The 25,168-nt window shown below is 45.6% G+C and overlaps 1 protein-coding gene across 1 annotated transcript in view; it reads left to right on the forward strand.

Annotated features, from left to right (window-relative positions):
- PLP1 (proteolipid protein 1) overlaps positions 1 to 25,168 on the forward strand; it is a 92,060-nt gene that overhangs the window by 32,988 nt on the left and 33,904 nt on the right. The window contains exon 2 of the mRNA XM_086967256.1: positions 10,484 to 10,670. Coding sequence (XP_086823382.1) covers positions 10,484 to 10,670 — 187 coding nt within the window. The remainder of the gene's footprint in view (positions 1 to 10,483; positions 10,671 to 25,168) is intronic.

A 25,168-nucleotide genomic window follows, 5' to 3' on the forward strand; every position in this document is an offset into this window, starting at 1 on the left:
TAGTCTAGCCTGTAAAGGGCTACATTGGATTTACGTGTTTTAGCGAAAGAAGATAATGATGATGCATTTTGATAGTATTTTCCGTAACTTTACTTTCCATCGAAAATAAACTTTTTGACATCTTTACATTCTTTCAGTCGATTGAAAAAACTGAAATTAAACTTTTAGCTTGTCTTTCCTCTACAATTCTGCAAAGGCAAGGGTACATATACATTATTAAACTGACTTCAATCTTGATTTGTTTCATGCAAGATACTTGTCACAGATTCTAAAAAGAGAACACTTGATAATATTATAGTTTATCATAAAACATTATGTTAGCACATTATTAGTTTTGTGGCTCCAATATTGTGTTACTAAATAAGTTACTTTTCTGACTGTAGCTATAGAATATGTAAAGCTAAATCTGTCACAAAGATCTTAGGAACATTCCTTTTTGCCATAATTTAATATGTAATAAAAACATATGATATGTTTATTAATACAATGATATAGTGACTAAGATAAATGAATGCTTTAATTTCATTGCTACAATATTATGGAATTGTGCTTGTCACAGATTGTAGCCATAGTAGCTTTTGACATAACATACCATTAAAAATAGTTTGTTATTTTTTATTTTTTATTTTTTTTAAACAATTTTTATTATTTTTCAGTGCAACAAACGTACACGTTGACAATCAATACGACAATAGCTCTGCAAAGATTCAAATATACAATTACATAGGATCAGAATTTCAAAAGTACAGTGCCACTTGAGGTAGTCCGTTATGCTTTCCACTGTGTTTAGCAGTTCAGTTGTCACAGTCCCATTTCCCCTTATCCTCTTCGTCTGAGCTATCTCCATCTTCTTCTGGCAACGGTTCACACAGTTCCCCCCATGTACATTCCAACTAGCCCAAACCTTGTTCCATTTACGAGGGCAAGCCCTGGTTACATACACCACCCTTTCTGTAAACATCAATAAATCCAAGTTCCTGCTCCATTGCGCCAATGTGGGTAATTCTGCAGCGCCCCATTTCTGTGTGTTGTCCCGCAAATAGTTTATGTTATTAATAAAATGTTGGTTTCAATAACTATAGTTTTATGAAAACAATTTACTGAGATAGTTTTAGTCAGTTTGGTTTTATACCAATAGTTTTTTACGATAATACCTAATAGTGTATAATTAACCTCTACATCAACAAACCAAGATGTAAAGAATTGGTTCAACTCAAGTTGGAGACTAAAGTCTCAACATCAGCTAAAGGTTATTTGGTGGAAGAATCATACTAACAGATACCATTTAGACACCCTTTGTTGTATAAGTTCAGGAGAATAGTGCTTAAGCTACAACCATACTTCTCATAACGAAAAATGTACTATTATACTGTTTCATATAAGGTCCATCGAGTCTGGTTTATAGGTTTCTGCTATCTATCAGAGTGATGATGTGGTCCACTCTCTTCACCCATCTTTCATTCCTAAACTAACTCAATCAGTATAACTCTCCCTGTTACACTGGGCGTCATGCACCCGGGCAAATTAAACCTTCCAACACCCAGGGCCGGACTGACTACCAGGCAGTATGGAATGCTGCAGAGATGGGGGCTGATTTCACTGCGGTGGGGCTGATTTCGTTCATGGAGACCTGCGTGTGCTTCGAAATAATTAAAGCAGAACAAATTTCGTTTAGCACATGCAGGTCTTCATTAACGAAATCAGCCCCCAGCTCAGCAGCATTCCAAATTGCCCGGTAGCCAGTCCGGCCCTGCCAACACCAGGATTTCAGACACCCTTTGGTATTTTATAATAACTCCATAAAGAATTTCAATACCAATTTCAATTTATTGGAACCAGAACCTGAGACTGGAACCCAACCTCATATGGCATTCTCCTTAGTCCAAATTGAGCTGCCAAATCTTGCTATAGTATCGCAGATGATGTTGCTATTTTGCGCCAGTCAGATAAGATTGCCCTATTCTGTGAGAATAAGCTTTTGCTTCCTTGCAATAGTAAGGATCTTTCAGCACATGGGCTGAACAAGAAGCAACTGTCATGGTGTTGAAGTGGTTTTTCGTAGGGGTGGGTGGAACTTACATGCATAAAAGCTCCACGAGATACCATGAAATTTTCTCGCCAGAACAAACTCCTAAATCATGTTAGGGGATGCCAAGTCTGGCTCGCACTCAGCAGCTTGCATTTCTGGAGCCTTATGGCAGAAAAACTTCTACTACATGGCAATTGATGAAATTTGGCTCGCACTTCGCGTATTGACAAACATTAAAGTTGATGAGAGGTCTGAGGCAAGTGCATTCATCAATGGAGAAAATTAGTGTAAAAGAAGAGGGTTGAGCATTTTAAAAACCTCCTAATTTTATAAAATTTAAAACTACATTCATGATGGCATGCTGAAGTGGGAGGGAGAGGCATGGGAAGCATTGTGTGAGCTCAGGTCTTGTTTCTTTCATGGTTCGATTTTAATATATAAAAAGCATTCCAAATGTTCTTAACAATCTTTATCTAGATAAACTTATTTAATTCCCTTCTACTGTCAAACTATATCTCACAGTTTTAAAGAATTATTCACTGTTAAAATCTACAGTAGCATTCACCTCTCTTGAGTAGAATATAAGTTTGCCTTGTAATATTTCTTCAATGACACATGTTCCAGGTACTAAATGGACTGGATATAGAATCCAGAAATGATATACATAACTATAAGAAGCTATCACTTGCGCCTCCACGGGAGCAAGGTGGCCAACGGGAAAAAAGGCAGAACGGCCAATCGGATCTCTTTCATTTTTGAAGTTGCAGGAGAGTTCAGTGGACCCAACTATCCAGCTATGATTAGTTCTTGAATCTTAATTTTTTTTAAAGAACTCAGCAGATTTACCTCAAATTACCAAAAGCATCCTTTCTGGACCAAGATCTAGCTTTATTCTAAATTTGGCGTTCTTCAGTTCAGCTGTTCTCACGCTATCTCTGATCAATTTTCTAACGGAATATTTCATGAGGAAATAGAATTGTGTGGCCCAGTCTTTTTTCTCCACCCCTCCCCTAACCTTTCCAAGATGGAAGTGATTAGGATGAACTTTTTTTTGTAAGTGTTGTGAAGATTTGTCTAATAGCTCTAAAAGTATTAGCACACCAACAATTTCCTTTGGTAAGTAGGTCTTTCTATAATTACCCAGTGGTGACTATCACTGGGTAATAAGCATCATTACGTCCTTCCCTTACCAATTGATAACATTGTGCCTTAATGAATATTAGTGAGACAACATCCTCTTCGTGCCTCATAGGAGTCAATTCCTTGTAAGGCTGAGCGGCATAGTATCCCACATTTACCCATTGCACCACCCCTCATACACGTTAAAAAGTCCTCATTTGGAATACCTACTGCTCATTCAAACGTTGTGGCCATCCTGGTATACATGGGTGCATACCCCCGCAAACCCTAGCTGCGTCCTAAGTACTTCTGAGATAAACAGCAGACAGGCCTCCCATTCACTTAGAGGAGAAGCTTCTCATACTCATATAAACAGTGGCACCAACTCAGCCAAGTCCTTCATTGCAATGCAAATGTCGCTGGCAGGCATCTCATACTCTGAAATTGCATAAGTATTTCGACAAAAAGAGAAGCCCAGCCTGAAGGGTCGGGCTTGGAAGCGATGCCACCTCTAATGCATAGCACAAAAACAATCATGCACTCTCCACAGCATGAAAACAAGCCCTATATCGAGTGCATTTGGCAAGGGCTTTTAAATCGCATGTATTAGTGGTCTATGTATTAGTGGTTGTTAGAACTGGGGGTCTCTAGTTGGCAGAGGTAGGTACCACTGTCCAAATAGGGACCCTTGCTTCTAGTCAGGGTAAGCAGGATACACTCTTTTGATAACCCCTACTCACCCCCTTGGTAGCTTAGTACGAGATGTTAGGCTTATCAAAGGCACTGTGCTAAGTATTTGTACCAACACTCACAGTAACACAGTGAAAACACCACAAACTCACTCCACAACACTTTAGAAAAATAAAGGTGTTTAATCTAAACTACACGAGACCAAAACGACAAAAATCCAACATACACAGTTCAAGAATATGGTTTCAAAAGAGTTCTTAAGCTTGCATTAAAATAATCCACAGTTGCATCACGTTTTAGCCAGCAGTACCTTTAGATGCGACAAAAGTTCCAAGTGAAAGCTGTAGCGGTGAAAAGCAAGCAATGTGTCACTCCTGAGACCCTGGGGAGGTGATGCGACAACCCCGCTGGATGCAGCGGGCGTGTTGCGGTGCCCCAGTCTGTATGGGGAGGGATGCAATACCTTGCGTCGATTCTGGTGCACAGGTTTCGGTGGAAGCGGCTCGCAAAAGGTACGATGCGACGATATTCGGGCGGTGACGAGGGGCAGCTCAGCGGCAATCTTCTCCTCTCACGGACTCTCGATGCAATGGCTCTGCGACAACTCTCGCAGCGAAGAGATCCAGTCCGCAAGCAAACGGTGCGACGATCTCACCCAGTGACAACAGGCTCTGCGAAGATACTCGCAGCGATGGTAATCTTACCGCACCGGACTGGTGCGTCCCGCAAACGAAGGATGCAACGACTCTGGCAGCGGCAACAGGTGCTGCAACGATCTCAGCCTTTGTATCAGCGGGAATTTCCTTGCGCTGACGGGGATGCGCTCCGCAAGCGAGAGATGTGTTAAAACTTGCAGAAAGTCTTTAAAATCTTGGTTTCCAGCTTCCCAACACAGGTACAACTTCCAGAGGCACTACAGCTGGCCCAAGCACTCTAGGAAGGACAGAACTCTCTGAGCAGAGTTCAGGGAAGCTGGGGGGTGAAGTCCTTTTGTTCCTGGGACTTCTTAACAGGGAGCCAGCTCTTCTTCAGGCCCTTGGAGATTCCTTCAAGCAAGGGGGCACAGCACAAAGCAAAGTCCTTCCCTCTCCTTGGCAGCAAAGCAACTGCAGGTCAGTCCAGCAAAGCAACAGCAGGACAGTCTTTCTTCTTCAGTCGTCCAGCTTTCTCCTAGGCAGAGGTTCCTTCTTGATTGCAGGATGATCTAATTTTCTGTAGTCTGGGGTCCTGTACTTATACCCCTAAAAGTCATTGTTCCATTTGTGCAGGAGGGCTCTGAGCCCGGTCTGATCCAGTGCTAGGTGTTCCTTGAGCACTTTGTTTTCCTGGCCTTTCCGTTCCTTTCAGAGAAAGGGGCAGGGTCATCAGGCGCCCAGTAGGAAGTGGAGCCAGCATTGTGGAAGGCAGGCACATCTCTATTCAGGCCCATGTGCTACCTCCTCCCACCACTCTAGATGCAGATGGAGCTATTCAGCCCAGGGATGGCCCACTCAGACTCTGGGAACCACCAGCCCCTGCTACTCACAAACCAGACAGTCAATTCACGAGCAGGCCAAGGCACACAGAAAAGTCAGACAAGAGAACAGCAACTTTCTAAAAGCGCTGTTCTCAAACACAGGATTTAAAAACTACCTTTCCTAAAAGATGTGTGTTGTAATTTGGGTAGGTTTGTTTTAGAATACATTTGTTAGAGTTCATGAAATCACAGAATGTCAGAGTGATGACATGATAGAATGTTTAAGTGAGACTTGGCATTTGGGTCTGAGATAGCTAAGTTTCAAGTTTGTTGATGCTGAGCAGATATAACTCTTAAAATAAATCTATTTTTTTAATATACCTTCTCTGATGACTTTCTTTGCTACAATGTGTTAATAAATTCTAAGTTCAGGCATACTAGACTTTTATGTCCTATCTTGCTCCTATGGGAAGATGTGCAGGTAGCCACTGTAGCCAGCATTCCCCATGATAGCCTATGGGCAAGATAGCCTTACAATAGTGAAAAACGAAAATGGTTGTAATTCACTACCAGAGCATGTCACCTTCACTAGTACATGCTCTACCTCTCACATACACTGCACCCTGCCCAGGGGGGTACCTTGGGCCTTTCATAGGGGTGACCAATGTGTACGTATTCCCAGTTCTGTGCAACTTCGCACCAATGCATCGGCTACAGCCCAGCAGTTCGGCATCCATACCACAGATCCGACACATATCGCTCTTGATATCGACGCATCAACTACATTGCCCAACTTTGGAACCAACGCTTCGTCTTCGTCAGCCTAGCATCGCTTCTGTTTTTCAATGCATCAACCCCAAGCTTTGACGCATTCAAGGTACTGTCAGCGGGTCTGCATGACTTGTGTATCTGGGCCGCGTTCCATCATGGTTGGATGAACCTTTGGATTTGCCCGGTCCAGTGTGACCCGATAGCTCCAGTTGAAGCTAATGACTTCTAAGCACTGAATTTTGATTTAATCAGGCAAAAGCCATATCTTCACTTCTGCATGTTGGATTTGTGTCCTTTTGATATTGTTTTACTGAGATAAGTATTGGCTATTTGTTTAAGCTGGTGTGGAGTACTTTTATGGTGTTTTCACTGTGCTACTGTGTGTGTGTGTGTGGGTGTGTGTGTGTGTGTGCGCGCTCAAATACTTTACACATTGCCACTTTAGTTTCGCTTGACTGTGCTGTACCAAGCAACCAGAGGGTGAACACATGTACACTTTTAGTGTGTATTACTCTTACCCTGGCTAGGATTGTGGATCCTCCTTGGACAGGGTGCATATCTCTGCCAAACAGAAACCCAGTTTCTAGCGCTGGCCATGGAGGCAGAGGAAAGAAAATGGCTCATGAGAGGAACCTCAGAGAGCTGAACATATTGGCAAGTAGAGTCCAGCAATTCTTGTGACAGCATACCTGGAGGCAAGCGGGTCCATATTCCCAAAGGTCTGGTTCCAGACTTTGGTGTTGGAGACAACATAGAAAATTAGATGGAAGTTTATGAGGTGGCTTTACAGATGCACAGGATCCTAGAGGAGGATTGAGGGCTAGCATCTGTAATCACATCCCTAGTGAGGGGAGGAACTCTCTATGGACCATAGATAAGGGGGGGGGGGCAGGATTAGGTATCCCCGTGAAAGAAACCCTAGTCAGAAAGTAAAGCCTTACCCCTGATAAGTACAGACAGAGGGTTATGGACAGGCAGAAGCTGCCTGAGCAGTCCTGGGTGGATTGTGTGGACTCCTTTTGCAAGGCACTGGATGGTAGGGTGAAGGGCATTGAAGTAAATAATTATCATGGGCTGTAAAATGTTATTGTGAGAGAGCGCATCTTCAGTGTTTGTTTTGCAGATCTACGACAACACCTTATTGACAGTATGCTCACAGACCCCAGGGAGCTTGCTAATTAAGCAGGCTGCTGTTTCAGCACATGGGTGCATAAGAAGGTTTCTGGGGGAACCATCACAAGGGTTGGTAGAGTCCCCACAAGAAGAAAGAGGGAGGGATATGCATAAAAACCAGGAATTTTCTAAAGGTCGCAATCCCCACCTGAACAGAAGAAGAAATGGTACCCCGATAGTACGTCATCAGGGAAGGCACCACCTAAGTTCTATGAGTGTGAACAGATTGGGCACTACTCGGGGGATGCCCTGTGTCCCAAGCAGCTGCAGTCCCCCACTGGTGGGTAGACAATGGGGTTGTTTAGTGTAGCGATTAGGGAGGAAATTGCCCTGAATAGTGTGAGGGGCAATGCTAGATGTCTATGGGTGACAGAGAGATATGGTGCAGAGAACTCACATGCCTACTAACACTAGGAAATACAGGCAGTTGGTCACCATCAATGGGCAGAGGACCTGAGAGACACTGGAGCCAGCCTGACAACTGTCAGATGTCATCTGGTGACCTCAAAGCAGGTAGTCTCTAATGCATTTAACCAAGTTGCTGCAACTGACAACTAAACAAGTCACTACCCAGTGGCTCTGTTTCCCTTTGAGTGGGGTAGACGAGAGTATCAGGATCCCTGAGCGTAGCTGTGAGCCCATCCATGCCTGTGTATTCTCGGATTGGTAATGACCTAGAGCATACCATCTAGAAGGAGGTAGAGCTCGCTCAGGTCAAACCTGGAGATATCAAGGCTGTCTGAGTGGGTGTGCATGTCCATGGCTGCCCGAGAGGGTAGTCATGAGAACGTGGAGCCTGGAAGAATGGCCCAGGTGCCTACCAAAAGAAGCAAAGTCAATGTTTGCAGGAAAGCCTCTCCTGAAGCTCCCACGGTCCGGGAGGAGGCATAGCCTAAGGGTGGTGTCTGAGAAAAATGGAGCTTCATACACCCATGTTAGTTATTATTATACAGTCATAATTGGGGTCCAGTGGACATCTTATACGCCTAAGCCCTGGTGCCACTGTACCTGCTGCACCAGTTACAAATATGCCCGGAATCTGTCCACGGTGATACACACATATTAATATGCACTCAGATAACCTTCTCACAAGCAAATGTCTTAAATCTTCATTCTAGAAATAATTGTTCAGTTGCCATAAGTGGCTTCACACTATTGGGGATTTACCAAATTTGAGCACCCGTGTCAAGCTGCCCTGGAACACTGGACGTGTACGTGTTCTTTGTCTACAATCGTAGCCCTTCTGGATGTATACATGAATTAATTTCATCCAACGTGCACTATGTTAATAAATTATAGCAATTCCAGTCAATTTGGCTATGAGGCATTCACCTCAAATTAGCTGGAAACCAACACTTAATGTGTTATGCAAATTTGACGATGCGCAACACCTCAAGGGAAGACATGATACCAGTCCTACAGTTCCCAGAAGCCCTTGGGTTACGCCTACAGATCCCAGAATTCCTTGTGTTAAATCCTACAGTTTCCAGAATTCCTTGTGTTTAACCAGAATAAAACTACACTCCTTAAACTAAACTTCTCTGGTCCTGGTCCGCTTCGCCACCAAATACAAATAAAAGAAATACCTGTTTGTTTCTGTTGTGTATTTTATCACTTAACAATACGAAGTAGGTTCACCTGCTATTCCCTTTTTGTATATGTATATGCTTATATTGCCATTATTTAGTATGCAAGGTAAATGCTAAATTTATGAATACTGATTTAACTGTTTAGTTGTATTCATTTCTTGTGCATTGTTTGAATAACACTGTATAGGGCACAATGATGTTGGTGGTGTTGGGTTTTAGGACCATCAGTAGATGTTGTGGGGCTGTATCATGGTAGAGGTCTGTGCGGAGCAAATACATGGCCTGTGTGTTTTTCCTGACATTGCCCAGGCTACAGATTAGTACTAAGGATGCAAACATCCCAGCTCAGAAATACAGAGTAGTTTCCAATCATCAGTACTTAATTTGTGGTGATACTTGCCCGTGCTTAACACCAACACTTATTTGTAAACACCAGAACTTATTTTTGATAGTCCTACTACATGGTGACGCTGTCTTTCTATTTTGAGTAGAGCTCATCAACAGCATGTGCAATCTACTATAAAAAAAACATAAAAGCAGGGGGTCAAGGCCATATTTACAGATCTAAGTGATATGGAAAAGGGAAAATGTAAAGTGTGTATTGTGTGATGATTAGAATTTGGCAGTGGTTTCAGAGAGAGTGGGTTGTGCTGACCATGGGGACCGCCTTAGAAATATTTTGGGCCCTAGTGCTTAAATTATCATTAATTAAGCACTGCTCATCAACATCATGCATTAACGTTGAGATTTCCCAAGTTAATGTATGTTCTATGCATTGGACAATTTCCAGAAAAGCAAATGCATAGACCCAGGTTGTGCTCTGCATAGAGCTGCATCATGACAAGGCCCTAGTCTCCATAGCAGCTGTTCTTAACATGAGGCAAATGTATGCATTCTTTTTTAAAGTTCATTGGGAAAAATAATTATTTTTAGATCTGGGTTGATACACCTTTGGAGTCTCACCAGACTATTGTTTTTTTGTTTTTTCATAAAATCATTCACAGGCCTGTTAAACTGTCATTCACATTTTGCTTCTGCCCACTTGCAACATACTGAATGATGGAAAGTGTCAGGCCACCTTACCCACTAGTGCCCTTCACTATGTGTGAATGTACACCCTTCACATCTTCATAAATATAGTTCCCTTCTCTTCAATGACAAAGCTGTTTCAAAGTGTGCTTTATTTTTTTTTATATTCACTTTAAATACCAGCTATTTATTGTTTGTGCACCTGGGTGCCTAGTTAGACGGTGATTTATTTTCCATATCCTTTTTAAGATTGCTGTATTGAAGTGATTAAGTGACACTGCAGTTTGAGTACTTGGTTTGGTGCTGATGTCTTCTTGGCTCCTTCACAGATAATAATATGCAAATGAATGGAAACTATTTTTTATAAAACATAGTAAAGCTGCAACCTTAGGGAATGTCGTTTAATTTTAACATTTTTAATACAAGTATATTGCAGCTTCGCTCAGGTGGCTTCATGGTTATTTTAACTGCATTATCTGGCATTTACATGCATTAAAAATTGTATCCATCGCATCAGCAGAGGACAGACTTGTTGGCTTTGCCAATGCTTGTTTATAATTCATCTCAGATTTCTGGGATTTCCTCTGTCGTGTGACTGGCAGCTAAGACTGTTTCTCTGTTTTCCAGGTTGGCTAGACTGCTGCGTGAAATGCGTGGCAGGAGTCCCCTTCGCCTCCATGGTGGCCACGGTGCTGTGCTTCTCAGGAGTGGCCCTCTTCTGCGGATGTGGACATGAAGCTCTCGCGGGAACAGAAAAGCTCATTGAGACTTATTTTTCCAAAAACTTCCAGGACTATGAATACCTTATCAGTGTGTAAGTGTAAACATTTATAATTGATTTTGTCAAGAAGGAATAGTTAATATAGACTTTTAGGCCTGGGAAGCCCAATCAGGTCGCAGGGCACAGTAGCATCTACTTAAACATATATATGAGGGCCACTGTTCAGCATCCTCTGGGCGATGCAATGTTAGCCACACCTTGAGAGGCCAGAGTGCGTGGTGTACCACAATAGACATCCATCTGCTCCTATGTTTGAGAGTGAGTTTTTTGACCTTTGCTGTGATGAGAAGCATTTTGGTCTCAACAATTGCAATGAGTTTTTCAGGCTCCAGCGGCAGGTCGGCTCAGAAACAGGTAGGTAAATGTGACACAGGTACCAAAATCCAGAATCCCTTTGGTTTCCTGCAGAACAGGGGGTGGATGTAGCGTAACAACCAGAGCTGCCGACTTTGGAACTGGGGAACCGGGTCAAGCCTTGGCGCAGGCTCAACAGCCTGTAATTCTGGGCAAATCACTTAATCGCCCTGGGCCTACAAAATAAATTAATGTGTTCTTATTTAATATAACTGGTACACATGTAAAGCGCTGCAATACCTTCTGGTCGAGTTTGCCTTTATAAAACTGCAACAACAACAAAAATAGAGTACTTATTTGAAGAATCCATCAGTTCAGAAAGTATAGTAGTTTCTAAAAGACTAAGATTTTCAAAGAAAGGCAGCCATAAAAAAATCTAAATATAAGAAACGAAAGAGGCACAACATGAATATTCTTAGGATTCGGCAGGATATCAGAAAAAAAGAATAATTATTCTGTCTGGCAGTGGCCTAGAGAACTCTGGAATAATCCCCAATTGATTTTGTGCTGGGTTATGAACAATGCACAATGCAGCTTTACTAGTACTGCTGGAGGGGCATTTAATAGACGGGAAAGATGGGCCACTGTGACATTTAATAGACGGGAAAAATGGGCCACTGTGATGTGCATATAATTTTTCCACAACATTTGACCTCATTAACTGGAACGTCTTTTGGAAGAAAATTATGAATTTTAGCCCCCCACGTTGATTAGTGCAAAATATACCTGAGATGTATGGGGACACCTTGGCCATGCTAAAGTTCGCTGCTAGAACAGATCTTTTCTCTGTTCCACGGGGTTGGAGCTCTAGTGTGCGACAGGCTTTGTACTTCCTGCTTTTCTTTTCAATATTATTATACAATTAAGGAAGAGGATTGCTCAATATTTCATCTGGAACTGGGGTGGGAGGCGGGCGAGCACCAGTATTTACAACAATAATATGCAGCTCAAAGACATGATCCCAGAGGGCTTGGAGCAAAGCTTCAATTGTATGAAGGTCTCTGTTCCTTGACCAATAATCTGACACTTAGGTTAGAAAACATTTAGATCCTAGGTTTGGGCACAAACATGATAGGCATCACCAGACACTTAGCTCAGGCACATTGGAGATTGTCAACTCTTAGAAATCCTTGAGCCTGGAGTTTGAACACAAATAAAGCAAGGGATCCATGTTCAAAGCAAGGAGGCAATCAGTTGGTGTCCTAACATGAGGGATATTGAAACCTAGCCTACACAAAAGTCCTATTTAGCTACGGTATTGGCAATTTTGACTTAAGGTGCAGAGATATGGTTTTTGGGCTGCGAGTTTAACATTGACTCAGCTGAAGTAAAAGCAGCGATGAGCATGCCACGCTTTAGGAGCAAAGTACCATTTGACATAGTAAGCCTAGCAGTGCTTCATTTGGAAAATAGTCAGTGGCGTGGAACCAGTTTTTATTAATAGCCACCTGGCAACATGGCTGAATTTTGGTGTGCGGTTTACGAAGGCTAGCTAGTCTTAATTTCACATCATATCTTTTTCTTCCGCTGCCAAACTACCCCTACCTGTTTATCTCACTCTTACAGATTCTTTTTCATCCCTGCTTTCTCCAGTAGTCACTGTTTTTACATTTTTCGCTTCCTCCCTTGTTACAATAAGTACTGATCCCATATACAGGGTGGTGATGGGCCCCACCAGCAACCCCCTCGTCAAATTAGGCTCTGAAGACTAGACTGTTGCTCACTTCTGCCAAAGTAGCTAAATCACTTGTTGTGTAGGTCCTACTGATCCATAGGATTTGCACATTGCTTGGATAACATAAACTAGGGGCTTGGTACCAAGACTGATTCCGGACACCCTGCAGGATATGTTGGCCTATAGACCAGTTAGCTCACAGTCCCACCGTAAGCCCTGCTAACCTTATCAGGGAGCAAATGGTTTCTGGCAAGCACTGAACATGACTACCCTGCTCCTCAGGGATCGTAGAAACAGTACAGAACATTTCGCTCAGTCACTCATGCTCACTTTTTCTCAGAGAAGTAGACAGAGAATAGACAGTGGGACGTTTTCGATAAATGTATTGAACCAATGTTATTCTTGCATAAAATATGTGTGCTGTAATGATTAATAGACAGAAACAGAAAAACGTGTTTACAAGCACCAAAAGTGTAAATAGTAGATATAGTTCTACCATGGTGCTAAAACTATTTATATTTGCAGACATTTAGAACAAGGCAGTAATCTAGCATACTCCCACTATGCGAATCCCACCCTAAGTGTACCTAGAGTGTGTGTAGGTGTAGAGCCAAGAATCTTCGCATAACCACATTTTCAGACAGCATAACAGAGGTCGTATGGACAGGATATCGCTCAAATACTCCACTCCTAGTTCCTCATGTACCATGAAGTTGGAAGTAGAGGCCGGAACACACATGAGCCGTTTGTAAAACAAATTTTCTGTGGTCTGAAGTTGTTCCCCCGCCATATAGCCCCAAAGCTCACTCCCGTATGCTGCGGTTGCTACAGATTTTGCTACAGATTTTGCGTCATATAGTTTAATCATAGCAGCCGTAGGCTTTTTACCAAGCTTTGACGCGAAATTGAAAATGGAGGCATTAACCTTAGTCACATCACATTTTTTCTTAGCAAGTTGCGGGGCCCAAGATAATTTGGAGTCAAAGAGTACTCCTAGATAGGAGAATGTACTAGAAAATGGTATTGCTACCTTATCTAGTTTGAAGGTGTATTGTCTCTTTGGCTGTTTCCCCACCTGCATAATGAAAGATTTGGAGTTGTTCACTAACAAATCTCTGTCTTCCATGAACTTTTTAAATGCATTAAGTAGCAATTGGAGGCCTTTTTCAGTTCTTGCTAACAACACTGTGTCATCTGCGTATAGCAGAACGGGGATGCTTCTTTTCCCCACTCTTGGACTGTCTGATTTCACCTCCTGTGAAACACCATCCAGCTCATTTATTTAAAAGTTAAAAAGGAAAGGGGCTAGTATGCAGCCTGGCCGCACCCCCTTCCCAGTTCTAAAATCATCAGTTACTGACAAGTCTAGGCAATACCTTATATTTGCACTTGTGTTGTTATGGAGGTCAACCAGAAAGTTTATAATGCCGTTGTCTACACCCTTATCCCTCATGGACCCCCACAGCTTCCCCCTGTTGACACAGTCAAAAGCTGAGGATAGGTCCATGAAGGCCAAATGGACTTTGCCCTTTTGGGCAATGGTGTATTTACTGAGTATTAGAAAGAGATTCAGACATTGAGTTGGGGTCGAGCGGCCGTTACAAAAACCATATTGGGCGATAGACATAATATTGTTGTCCCGTGTCCACTCAGAAAGTCGCCGCAATACAATTCTCCCCACTAGTTTCGCCATGGAATTAATCAGGGAGATAGGCCTGTAACAGAAGGGGCTATCCCTATCCCCCTTTTTAAATATAGGCACAATGGTGGAGAGCCCCCATGATGGCGGGCATCCCACTATTGCGGCTGCGTTGATAACCGCCACAATAATCGGGGCCCAGAAATTAGGATCAGATGTAAAGAGATCCGGGGGTATCCCATCAGGGCCTGGTGATTTGCCCACTGTGAGCCCCTCTATTCCCACCAAAACCTCTCCTATATTAACATTCATACAAGGACCCCCTTTGGTGCATACAAAGGGTACCGCATTAGTTTCACATCCCCCGTACAATTGTTTAAAATGTGCAACCCATTCATCTTTTGTTATAACACATTCTAACCCCTCCCCCGAGTCTTTCACCAGGAAGGGTTTCTTAAGCGCCGCCCAAAATCTAGCACTATTTTTCAATGTTTGTGGTTCCAGGATCTCAGCCCAAGCCTCATTCTTCAGTACCTCCTTTCGTGAAGCAATGACTGATTTATACTCTTTACGTGATCTCTGAACTAATTCCTTGTTTCTTGGTTTTAACGACAAGGCCGCTCTGAGATCACGGGCTGCTTTAGAGCATTCCTTATTGAACCACCTCGGGCCCTCCCTCCCTCTACTCTTTAGAGGTTCTGTCATTGAAGTAGCTATTTTATCAGTTAAGCTCTGAAAATCAGACAGAACCTGAGTTGGATCAGAGTCAACCTGAGTGCATCTAGCGATTATATCGCTACAGTTATTTTGGATGTTCTGGTATATGAGGGCCGGGGTGCACATGGACCATTTTAGGCGGCGTCTACCATCAGTTGCTGTAACCCTACCCTTACCCAGGTTACGACTTACACTAGCCACCCAGGGCCCCCTTAAGTGTATAGTCAGAGGGTTGTGGTCGCTAAGTGGATTATTGTCTATGGAAAATGAACACACAAACACCTGCATGGGCAAGGTTAACAGCATGTAATCAATGAACGTCACCTTCCCATGCCCTTTAAAAGTTGGGGTAAGAAAGTGCTTTGAGGGGTCACATAATGCCATTGCAATAGTAAGACCATGATCATTAAGTAAGTTATTAAAACAGGCCCCCTCCACGGTATGTTCCAGATGTAAACCATTTATTCTGGGACAGTGCAGTTCCTGAAGGTTTTTCCCTAGGGGGTCACCACAAGGGTGAGTATTAAAATCGCCCATGATCAACAAGTTATGTGAGCAATCCCTCATTGAGGTACCTATATAATCACTTAAAATTTCTAAGTTGCCGTAACTTGTAGCATTGTTAATAGAGTTACAAAAATTGATCAGACCAACCTTACAGTTGCCCGCAGATAAAACTAGACCTTGTATACCAAGATTACTTGATGGCCTGCTAACAATTGTACATTTCAGTGCTACCGAGATAAACATTACCAAACCCCCCTTTGGTCTTCCCCGGATTGCTGATACAGCAGGTACAAAGTATGCCTTATAACCTTCAATATACATTTCACATTTTACTGACCAAGTCTCTTGTAAGCAGATAATCTGAAAGACCCTAATGTATGCTAAGCAGCTTTCATCCTGCATTTTGTTTTCTAAGCCCGCCACATTCCAACATATAACATTATTTTTTGGAGATGTTGGTGAAATCACCTCTATCTGTTGTGCTGCAGGAGACTGTACGGTGCTCTGACCCTCCGAGACCCTCAGTCAGTCGCAGGCATCAAGTCCTGAGAACATTTCGAAACGATTATGTATGGGAACGTTATACCCTCTCATGTTCTGGTTGTCAGCATTAAGATTTGCTACCGGTGTCCGCCAACCATTAGCGTTTGCTACCGGAGTCTGCCAACCATTCAGCCCATTGATATTATTATTATACATATATGGTGCTACCGGACTTGGGATCAGCGCTTGTGATATATAGGTCTGTACCCACGAGGATTTTTAGGGGGATTTTTAGGGGAGTTCTGGTCAGGCGCATAGAAGTATCCCAGAGGGCGCACACAGACACTGTTTGCATTGTAAACCAGTGAGGATGCGCGCAATAGGACCGTGGCGACATGTTAGGGGTGCTGGAAGTTAACAATCACACAATCCCCCGTGGTCGATTTCCTCGAAGGGCCAACCCAATTGACTCTTTCAGTAGATATAATTTGGTCGTAATAGTGAGATGGGTAACCACAGTTTTTATTTAGCCACGCCACCGTTTTATTTTTTAGGGAGTCATGGGATTCTCCATGTGGTTGGGCTGGTACTTCCTCGTAACGTGGAACGTTAGTTAGCACCACCACATACGGGACACAATCAGGGGGGAGATTTACATTCCTGAGTCTAGCCCTCTGTGGGGCCACTGCACAGGTATCTAGTGGTACAGGGGCCTGTTGAATTGGCTGGTTTACTGGAGCTGTAGATGACACAGCCCCAGCGCCAACCAAGCTTTGAGGATTTGACTGCTGCTGCTGCTGCACACTCTGTCCCCTGGCTACATTCTCCTTCCCATCCCTAACAGGGATAGTTTTAGGGGTTGTAACTCCTGGGGCGGGGGTCAAATATACCGCCACCAGACTGCCCAGTCTTTCTACCTCAGAAGCTACTGTGTCCAATCTGGACATTATTGGGCTGATTAGATCTGAAATTTTGGCCTCTAGTTTTCCTACTATTGTATTTATTAGTGCTTCTAAGTTGGTGTCAGACAAGATCACACTTCCCTCATTATTACTGCCTTCTTGGGTAGTTTCTACTAGGCCCTGGTTGCTTGCGCTATTAGTGTTAGTGGCTTTGGAATTATTAGGTGGATTAGTGTGAGATTTAGTTTTTAAGGATTTTCCCCCACGCCTCCCCTGAGTCTTTCTGCACTTCCTCACTGGTCTTTGTGTAGAAGGGGCCTCTACTAGCTCTTCTACTACTGAGTCTTCCTCCGAGGTATCAAGCAGGACCACAGGCTTCTCAGAGTGAACCTGTGCCTGTACTGCTATGCTGGGGCCCTCTATACTGTGTGGGGCATGTACTAAAGTGCCTTCTAATCCTTCTGCAGTGTCATTGGACACGATATTCATGGCAGGGGGAAGACTTTTACTGCCTAGTGAGGCCCTGCGTTTCTTGTTTATTAGCGTAACTTTTTTTACCAGGAAATTATCCATGGTGCATAGGCCAGATGTCGCTGGGTCCATAGTAATTGTGGGCATGTTAACAGGTAACAAGAAGGCTATATTACCTCAATGTAAGGCAACAGGTACCCTACAGCAGAAGAATGAAATAAAGTAAATTATGAACAGTCCAATGTCTTACTTGAATGTTCTAAGTCCTTGAGTTGGAACCAGGGTCTGTGGCCCGTCCTGTCCTCTTCCGGCCACTGAGGGCCAACGAGGGCCCGCCCTTTGCCCGGGCTTCGCCCGATGTCCCGCGACGCGGGGAACTGCGCTGTTTAGATGCGCCTTCAGGCGCTTTTCTCCCGAGTAGAACGCGACCCGCCGCTTAGCCTGCCGGGTACTGAAGTCCCCCAGAGCGGCGGTGCAATGCTGTGGGTATGGAGACTCCTGGCGGTGTCGGCATTGCAACCTGGCCCCTCTCGTGACTCCTGGCGGTGTCGGCGTGTCAGGTAAGTTAGTTTGTACGCCCCCCGCTCCTGACGGGAACTTCGCTGTTTAAATGCACCTTCAGGTGCTCTGCTTCCGAGTAGAATGCGCGCCGCCGCTTAGCCTGCCGGGTACCGTAGTCCCCCGGAGCGGCGGCGCGATGCTGTGGGTATGGAGACTCCTGGCGGTGTCGGCGTTGCAACCTGGCCCCTCTCGTGACTCCTGGCGGTGTTGGCGTGTCAGGTAAGTTAGTTTGTACGCCCCCCGCTCCTGCCGGGAACTGCGCTGTTTAAATGCGCCTTCAGGCGCTCTGCTCCCGAGTAGAATGCGCGCCGCCGCTTAGCCTGCTGGGTATTGTAGTCCCCCGGAGCGGTGGCGCGATGCTGTGGGTATGGAGACTCCTGGCGGTGTCGGCGTTGCAACCTGGCCCCTCTCGTGACTCCTGGCCAGTCTCCCCGTACCTCCAACTGGGAACCTTTGGACGACATTCATAGCAATCAAAGTCTGCTAGATACTTTTCAACCAATAGGTCCTACAACATTATTAGAACTCACGACTCGCATCAAATCAGATTCTCCACAGGACTGCTGTCCTCCGCATGTCCTGAAAGATATCCTTACTTCTCTGCTCCATAGTGTGCTGCTACTTCTCAACGAATTGCTCGCCCACGGCATGGTTCCCAGTGCCTTCAAGCATACTATGGTCGTCCCCCTTATAAAAAAACCTGGGGCTGACTCTAGCAGCCCAGCTAACTACCCCCCCCCCCATCTCTCTCCTCCCCTTTTTGTCAAAACTATTAGAAGCCCACGTAGCCGGGTGTGTATCCAGCTTTATCGAATGCTCGAATTATCTAGAGCCTAATCAGGCCGGCTTCCGCCCGGCACACTCTACGGAAGCAGTGATCCTAGCAATTCTGGACAAGCTTAGAGCAAATGCAGATAGGGGTGATCATCAAGCACTTGTGCTTCTGGATCTGTCAGCCGCGTTCGACACGGTCGACAATACCATCCTGTTGAACCGTGTCGAGCAGGCGGGCCTACGGGGCCCGGCACTTGGCTGGATTGAATCCTTCCTTGCCGACCGCACTCAAGCAGTAAGGCTGGGGAACTTCACCTCCCCAAAGCTCACCTCCACTTGCGGGGTCCCACAGGGTTCTTCCCTGTCCCCATTACTGTTTAACCTATACCTAAGACCTCTGATTCATTCATTAAAAGACAGAAACGTCACCCTTTTCATTAATCTGATGACCTCCAACTTATCTTCCCACTCTGCTCCCCTAATGCCGTAGAGGAGTTAGAGTCAACCATGCTCCATATCCAGCGCTGGATGGACATGAACCACCTCAAACTCAACCCGGGCAAAACAGAGCTGGTTCTGCCGGGAAAAAGGGAAAACATTTGGAGCACGAACTTTTGTCCGGCGGAACTGGGGCCTTCCCCTATCCCCACTCTCTCGGTGAAAAGTCTTGGGGTCATTATCAATGCTGACCTCTCGCTCCGCAGACAGGTGGGAGCTGTGATCTCCTCCAGTGTCCACCAACTTCGGAAAGTTAGGAAAATCGCCCACCTGCTGACCTACCCTGCTCTAATACAGGTGGTGCTAGCCCTTGTACTCTCACGGCTTGACTTTTCTAACTCCATCTATCTGGGACTGCCAATCGGCCTACAAAAAAAGACTTCAAATGGTGCAGAACCAGGCAGCAAGACTGATTGGAAAACAACCCAAATGGATGTCTGCCAGACCGGTCCTCAGGAAACTCCACTGGCTCCCGAAAGCTCAGCAAGTAGCCTTCAAAACGGGATGCCTAGCCTTTAAGGCTCTGCAGGGCAATAGCCCCAGATTCATTAGCAGCATGATCACTAAGCACACCCCCCTGCGCAACCTCAGCTCTGCCCATCGCAGCCTGCTAACTACTTCTACCTTTAAACGGAAGCGATTGGGAGGTTGCGCTTCTCTCACTTGGCCCCTAGACTCTGGAACTCTCTTCCTCTAACACTCAGAAGTTGCGACAACCTCCTCAGCTTCAGGAAGTCCTTAAAAACATGGTTGTTCGAGCAAGCCTACGTCTAGTAACCTCACTGTTGTAGTACTTGGCCCTCAGCGCCATGAAACCCAAGGGTGTACGTGCGCTATATAAGCTCCTATTAACATAACATAACATCGTGGGTTGCAATTCAGCCTAGCTCATTAATATGCATGAGGTAGGCCGCAAATTCCAACCTACTATGATTGGTTACAATGAAAGGCATGGTGGTCTGCTGGGGTCAGCAGACCACCATGTTTGTAATTGCTTTTAACTAAAATAATCCTTTTTTTCTTTTTTAAATGTAGACCGTTTTCTTTAAAGGAAAATAAGATGCATTTAAAAAAAAGAAAAATTACACAAACCTTTTATAAGAGCAGGCAGTGTTCTCATGGACCACTGCCTGCTCATACATTTTTTGGGGGGGAACATTCACAAACGGGAAGGAGCCCCATGAGGATCGATTCCTATTTGCAAATTACTTACCATCTCCTTTGAGAAGGTGGCAAAATATTAATATTTTGCAACCGGATTTTGTTTGCAAAACATTAATACAATAAATATTTGTTATCTGGGAGGGATGCCCTTAACACGGCCCTTCCAAATACCAAATCTGGATTTATTCCCCAGCCCATTTAGCAATTCAGTAAAATTCGGTAGCATGTTACTGAATCACTAGTTTGGTTTAGTGAATTAAAAAGGCCATATTGCAGCCGAAAAGGCTCTAATTTATCGAATCGAAGCCTTTCCAACTGTAAAAGGGTTTTGTACAGGAGGGCCCTGGTATTTAAATTAGCAGCACTATGTTGCATTGTCTGCACCCAATACATTTTGGTAATTTCTTAACTAAACTAAACTGAAAAAATGTATTCACATAGCTGCGCTGAAGTGAATGCAATCGAGAAGCTCAATTTCCTAATGGAAATGGTCATAGGCTGAGAGCATATTAAAAAAACAGACAATAATCAACAATCAATTTAAAGCCTTGGTGCACTGCAATAGCAATAGATATCCCAGATATGCATATCTGGGAATTTTACAGACTTTACATAACTACAGGTTGTAGCTTGTTGCTCTTGTATAAATACTAACTAGCCATACTTAATGTGAGGCTGATGCCGAGAGCCCAAGAATACAAACATGATGTTACAACTGTGAATATTTTCCTTTCTGGATGTCACCACTGATTTGTCTTTTGTTGATATGGGTCAAAGAACTTCCAGGTTGTACAGGGAAACCACATTGTTATTAAATGCCAGACTCTAAAAGACCAAGACAATCATGTAATTATCCCACAACTGAAATTTGACGAATGTATGTTAATATGCCACGGTATTTCTCCCTGCAGGAAATCACACACAACGACCTCGTTGTGATTCCGCATACCATTACTCCGCAAGTCGGAAGAACGATTTGCGGAGGGCTGGGCGCTGGATTTTGGAATAGTATAATTTACTATTCCAAATCCAGTCTTTGCGGGCACTAGGGATGGTGTTGGATTTTAAATCAAACCCCTTCCCCCCCTCAGCAAGTCGTTGTTACGACTTGCGGAGTAATGGTATGCGGAATCACAATGCGGTTGTTGTAACGACCGCGTTGTGATTCCCTGCGTTGAGAAAAATGTGTGGTAAAAGTTGTTAAACGATTTGACATTTATAGGGGGATGGTATAAAAATTCTGAAGGACTATCTAACCTCAATATCAATGGAAATGAATATTGTGGACCCAATATCGAAAATAAAATTTTGACACCTAATTTAATCTAGGTTTTCTATACCAATCTTCCACTATATGTACCTATGCGGTATACATATGTTCAAGGTACAGAGATGTGAAGGTAGGAATACCACATCTAAACTTCCCTATATTCTCTTACCTTTCAATATTTTGTCCCTCATTACTCTGTACTCGATATTAGTATGCTACGATAATGTTGGTGTCTATATTTAGTAGCACAATCCTCAAGCATTGTTGAAATTCTGAGAAGGTGACCAATTACCTCTTAACTGCCATCATTTGACACAACAGTGCTTATAAAAGCATTAAACTGGTGCTGTAGATTCAGGAAATCATAACCTAACATGAAGGTAATTATCTGAGCTACATTAAATTTGTTGCCAAATTTTAAATAGGCTTGGGCAAAATGTTAATTATACTGGAGTAATTGGAGCACTTACGCATTACTTTTATGATGTAAAATTACCGAAATGATGCTATTACTCCAGCTTGAGTAACTAAGAATGATATGGGGAAATAATCCTATGGTAGGAGCACAGGAACAATGAACTAAGAGAGAGAAAGCAGCGTATGTCTTTTTCTATTCCTGTCCTCTATCATTTAGTGCTATCTTTTTAGTGCAAAATACATTATCTGGCTCATTTTGGATGTGAGCCTGCCTTTTGCACTAAGAAAATAGCGCTAAAAACTGGATTACACTTCACACACAAATACACACTACCTCCTCGTTAGTCTTCCTCGCCACATGATTTACATAGTGAGCTTTAGCTCCACAACAGAACCCTCCAAAGCAAAAGAAAAACACCTCCCACCCCCTCCCAACATGGCCGACCAGTCCCACCTGACCTCTATAAGAGGCGGACCGGCCCAACCAACAGCCTGTTTTTTTTGTTCTGCGCGATACTCTCCAGAGGCGCTGTTCAGGTAAGATGGGCCGGCGTGAGCTGGCCCTTGGGGTTTAGGGTGGAGGACCTGCTCTAGCGGTCCCTGGTGCCTTAGGCCTACTAATCCCCCCCCCTCTTCCTTCCCCCGGTCCTGTGGGGCAGGTTAGGTGCTGCTCTAGCGTGCCAAGGGTCTACAGGGGGGGGGGGGCCGGGGGTGTGGAGTGTTTGTACATGCCCGTGTCTCCCCCGGTCGTTACTGAAGGGTCCTTGCCCGTTTGTGGGCTTCGGGTCCGGCGCTGGTTCCCCTGTGTGTGTGCTGGGGCTCCGGTGGCATTCAATGCGCTGGACGCATGTGTGGATGAAAATGTTTGCCTTGCATTTTGTACGCAGATTCTGTGTGTTGTGCCTCACCCGTGGACGGGCAGGGGTTCATTCACGTGCCTTTGCCCATGGATATATCCCAATGCATAGTGGCGCACGCTGTTCGGGCAGCCTAGATGCAAGCAGCACTTCCCCGGGTTCGTACCCGAGCCTACGATATAAATGACTTCAATTCTGAGTGAAGTCTCTGAAATGTGCTGTTTAAGTACGGGGATTTTGTCTGGGTGCACTACGTACTGGAAAACAGGTGGGCCGGGTTGTGTGCCTTATTCCCGGCTGCCATAAATTGCTGCGTACGTCTATGTGTGGCGTTTGTTCTTTAGCGCGACGCTCCTACCGGCGGTACTTGCACTGAGGCCTGGCCGGGGTAGGAGCCTCGGCGTGCAGCACGTACCGGTCGGTCCTACCTCGTTTTCTGCACTGGCTCTCCTTTCCGGCCAGCCTGGGTCTCGGTGGCGCGGCGCTGGTCGCGGCCGCCTCCCTTCGTGCATTTCATTTCGTTCTCCCCTACGGGCCGCGGCGGTTTGCCGCGCTGGTGTTGGTCCGGGCGCCTCCCGCCTCTCAGGGGCGGGGTTTGATTGCCACCAGGTGCGGCCATTGATTGACACGGCCCTCTCCTGCTGGCGCTGCGTTTTGGACGCGGCTTGCGTGGGAAGGAGCTAGGGCGCAATGTTGAACAGACAGCCCTCACAGGCCGGGGTTCGAATCCTGCCAATGCATCTGTCTCTACGATCCTCGGTGAGTGCATTTCATCTCTATGGATTCTGTTTGCCAGTGCACTTCTGTTTTGTGTTTTGGCTCAGGAGTGCTTGGCGCGTTCTTTACGTAGAACGGCGTGGGGACTGCTCGATATTTATGAAGTCCTTCTTCTGGCACCCTGGGAGCCCGTGTTTTCCTCCTGTGCATGGGCCGTCAGGATGTGCCGGGCTCAAGTGTGTTGGCACTGCTGGGTTGCTGTGCCTTCTGGTCTCCTCGGGGTGGCGGATGTGTCCCCCCTTCTGTCGCCGTCTGAGGGGTCCCCCGGTTTTCCTGCGCTTTCCCTTCTAGGGGTCTTTGCGAGGCGGGGTGCCCCGCCCCCTCCTGGCCTCGTCTCCCTCTCGGTGGCCCCGGTGGGGGAGTATGGCCCACTGGTGGGTTCGGCAGGCCCAGGGGCAGTGGTTTGGCCCGGGACCTGGGTTCGGTTCCTCGGCGGATCTGGGGTTCGATTTAGTCCAGGGTCCTGGTTAGTCGCGCCTCGGGGCCTTTTCCATTCATGGAGTCCCGCTCTGCTTCTCTGGGCAATTGCTTGCTTTTTCTCCACATTCGGCCCCCACAATGCTTTGGCTGCCTGGCCTCCACCTCGGGGGTGTCCGGGACTAAGGAGCTATAGCTCATAGGTTAGTCTTGTGCCTTTGGTGCGGACAGCCCTCACAGACCACGGTTCGAATCCTGCCGATGCTGTAGAGGTATCCCAAGGTGAAAGTTTTCGCCTCAGGGGGTTAGACGGGATGGGGTCCACAGCTGCTGTCGTACAAGCGCCTTGTGCCCTTGCGGGGGTGTAGTACGCTGGTCTTGTCTCAAGTTGCGCTACTGTGAAGTGTGGCAGGGCCCCTACGCTGGGATGGCACGCTTACTTAGTGTTTCGTTCCTGTTTGGAGCTTGCATTTACCTCCTCCGGCGGCGGGGGTTGTTCCCGGGGTTTCCCTGGGTGCGTTCTCTACGCAAGTCTCCGGGATCCCTTCCTCTACCTGCGTCCGTTGACCCGCCCTTGCAGGGGTGGGGTCCTTCGGCCATTCCACCCGGATTTCAGGGTGTCGGTCGGGGCGGTCAGGTTTTGGCTCCCGGGCCCGGGTTTCGGTTTTCCGGTCTCGTACTGGTACTGCCGCTCCATTTTTCGCCCCTGGATCCTGGCTTTCGGCCCTCTCACTCCTGGGGGTTCCCTGGGGGGGGGGGGGAAGGGGGCTGTCGCCTCCGTTACGTCCCGTCTTGGGATGTGGCTGTCACGGTTCTTGGGATCTTCGGGCTGGCTGGCCGGTGGCCGGTCTTGCTGGTCTTGCGGTCTTTCCACGGGGTCCCTCCTTCCCGACGGCGTCGGATGCCAACTCCTTCCCTTGTCTATTCTGTGGACCTTGGGTTGGCCTGGGAGGCCGGACTGCGAGTGGGGGTTCCCACTCTCGGTTGCGGGTGCCTCTGTTGGGCTTGCCTTCTGGCCCGTGGGTTGGTCCGGTGCTCATGACCCGCC

The sequence above is a fragment of the Lissotriton vulgaris genome, chromosome 4_1, assembly GCF_964263255.1.
Source record: "Lissotriton vulgaris chromosome 4_1, aLisVul1.2, whole genome shotgun sequence".
NCBI classification, from domain to species: domain Eukaryota; kingdom Metazoa; phylum Chordata; class Amphibia; order Caudata; family Salamandridae; genus Lissotriton; species Lissotriton vulgaris.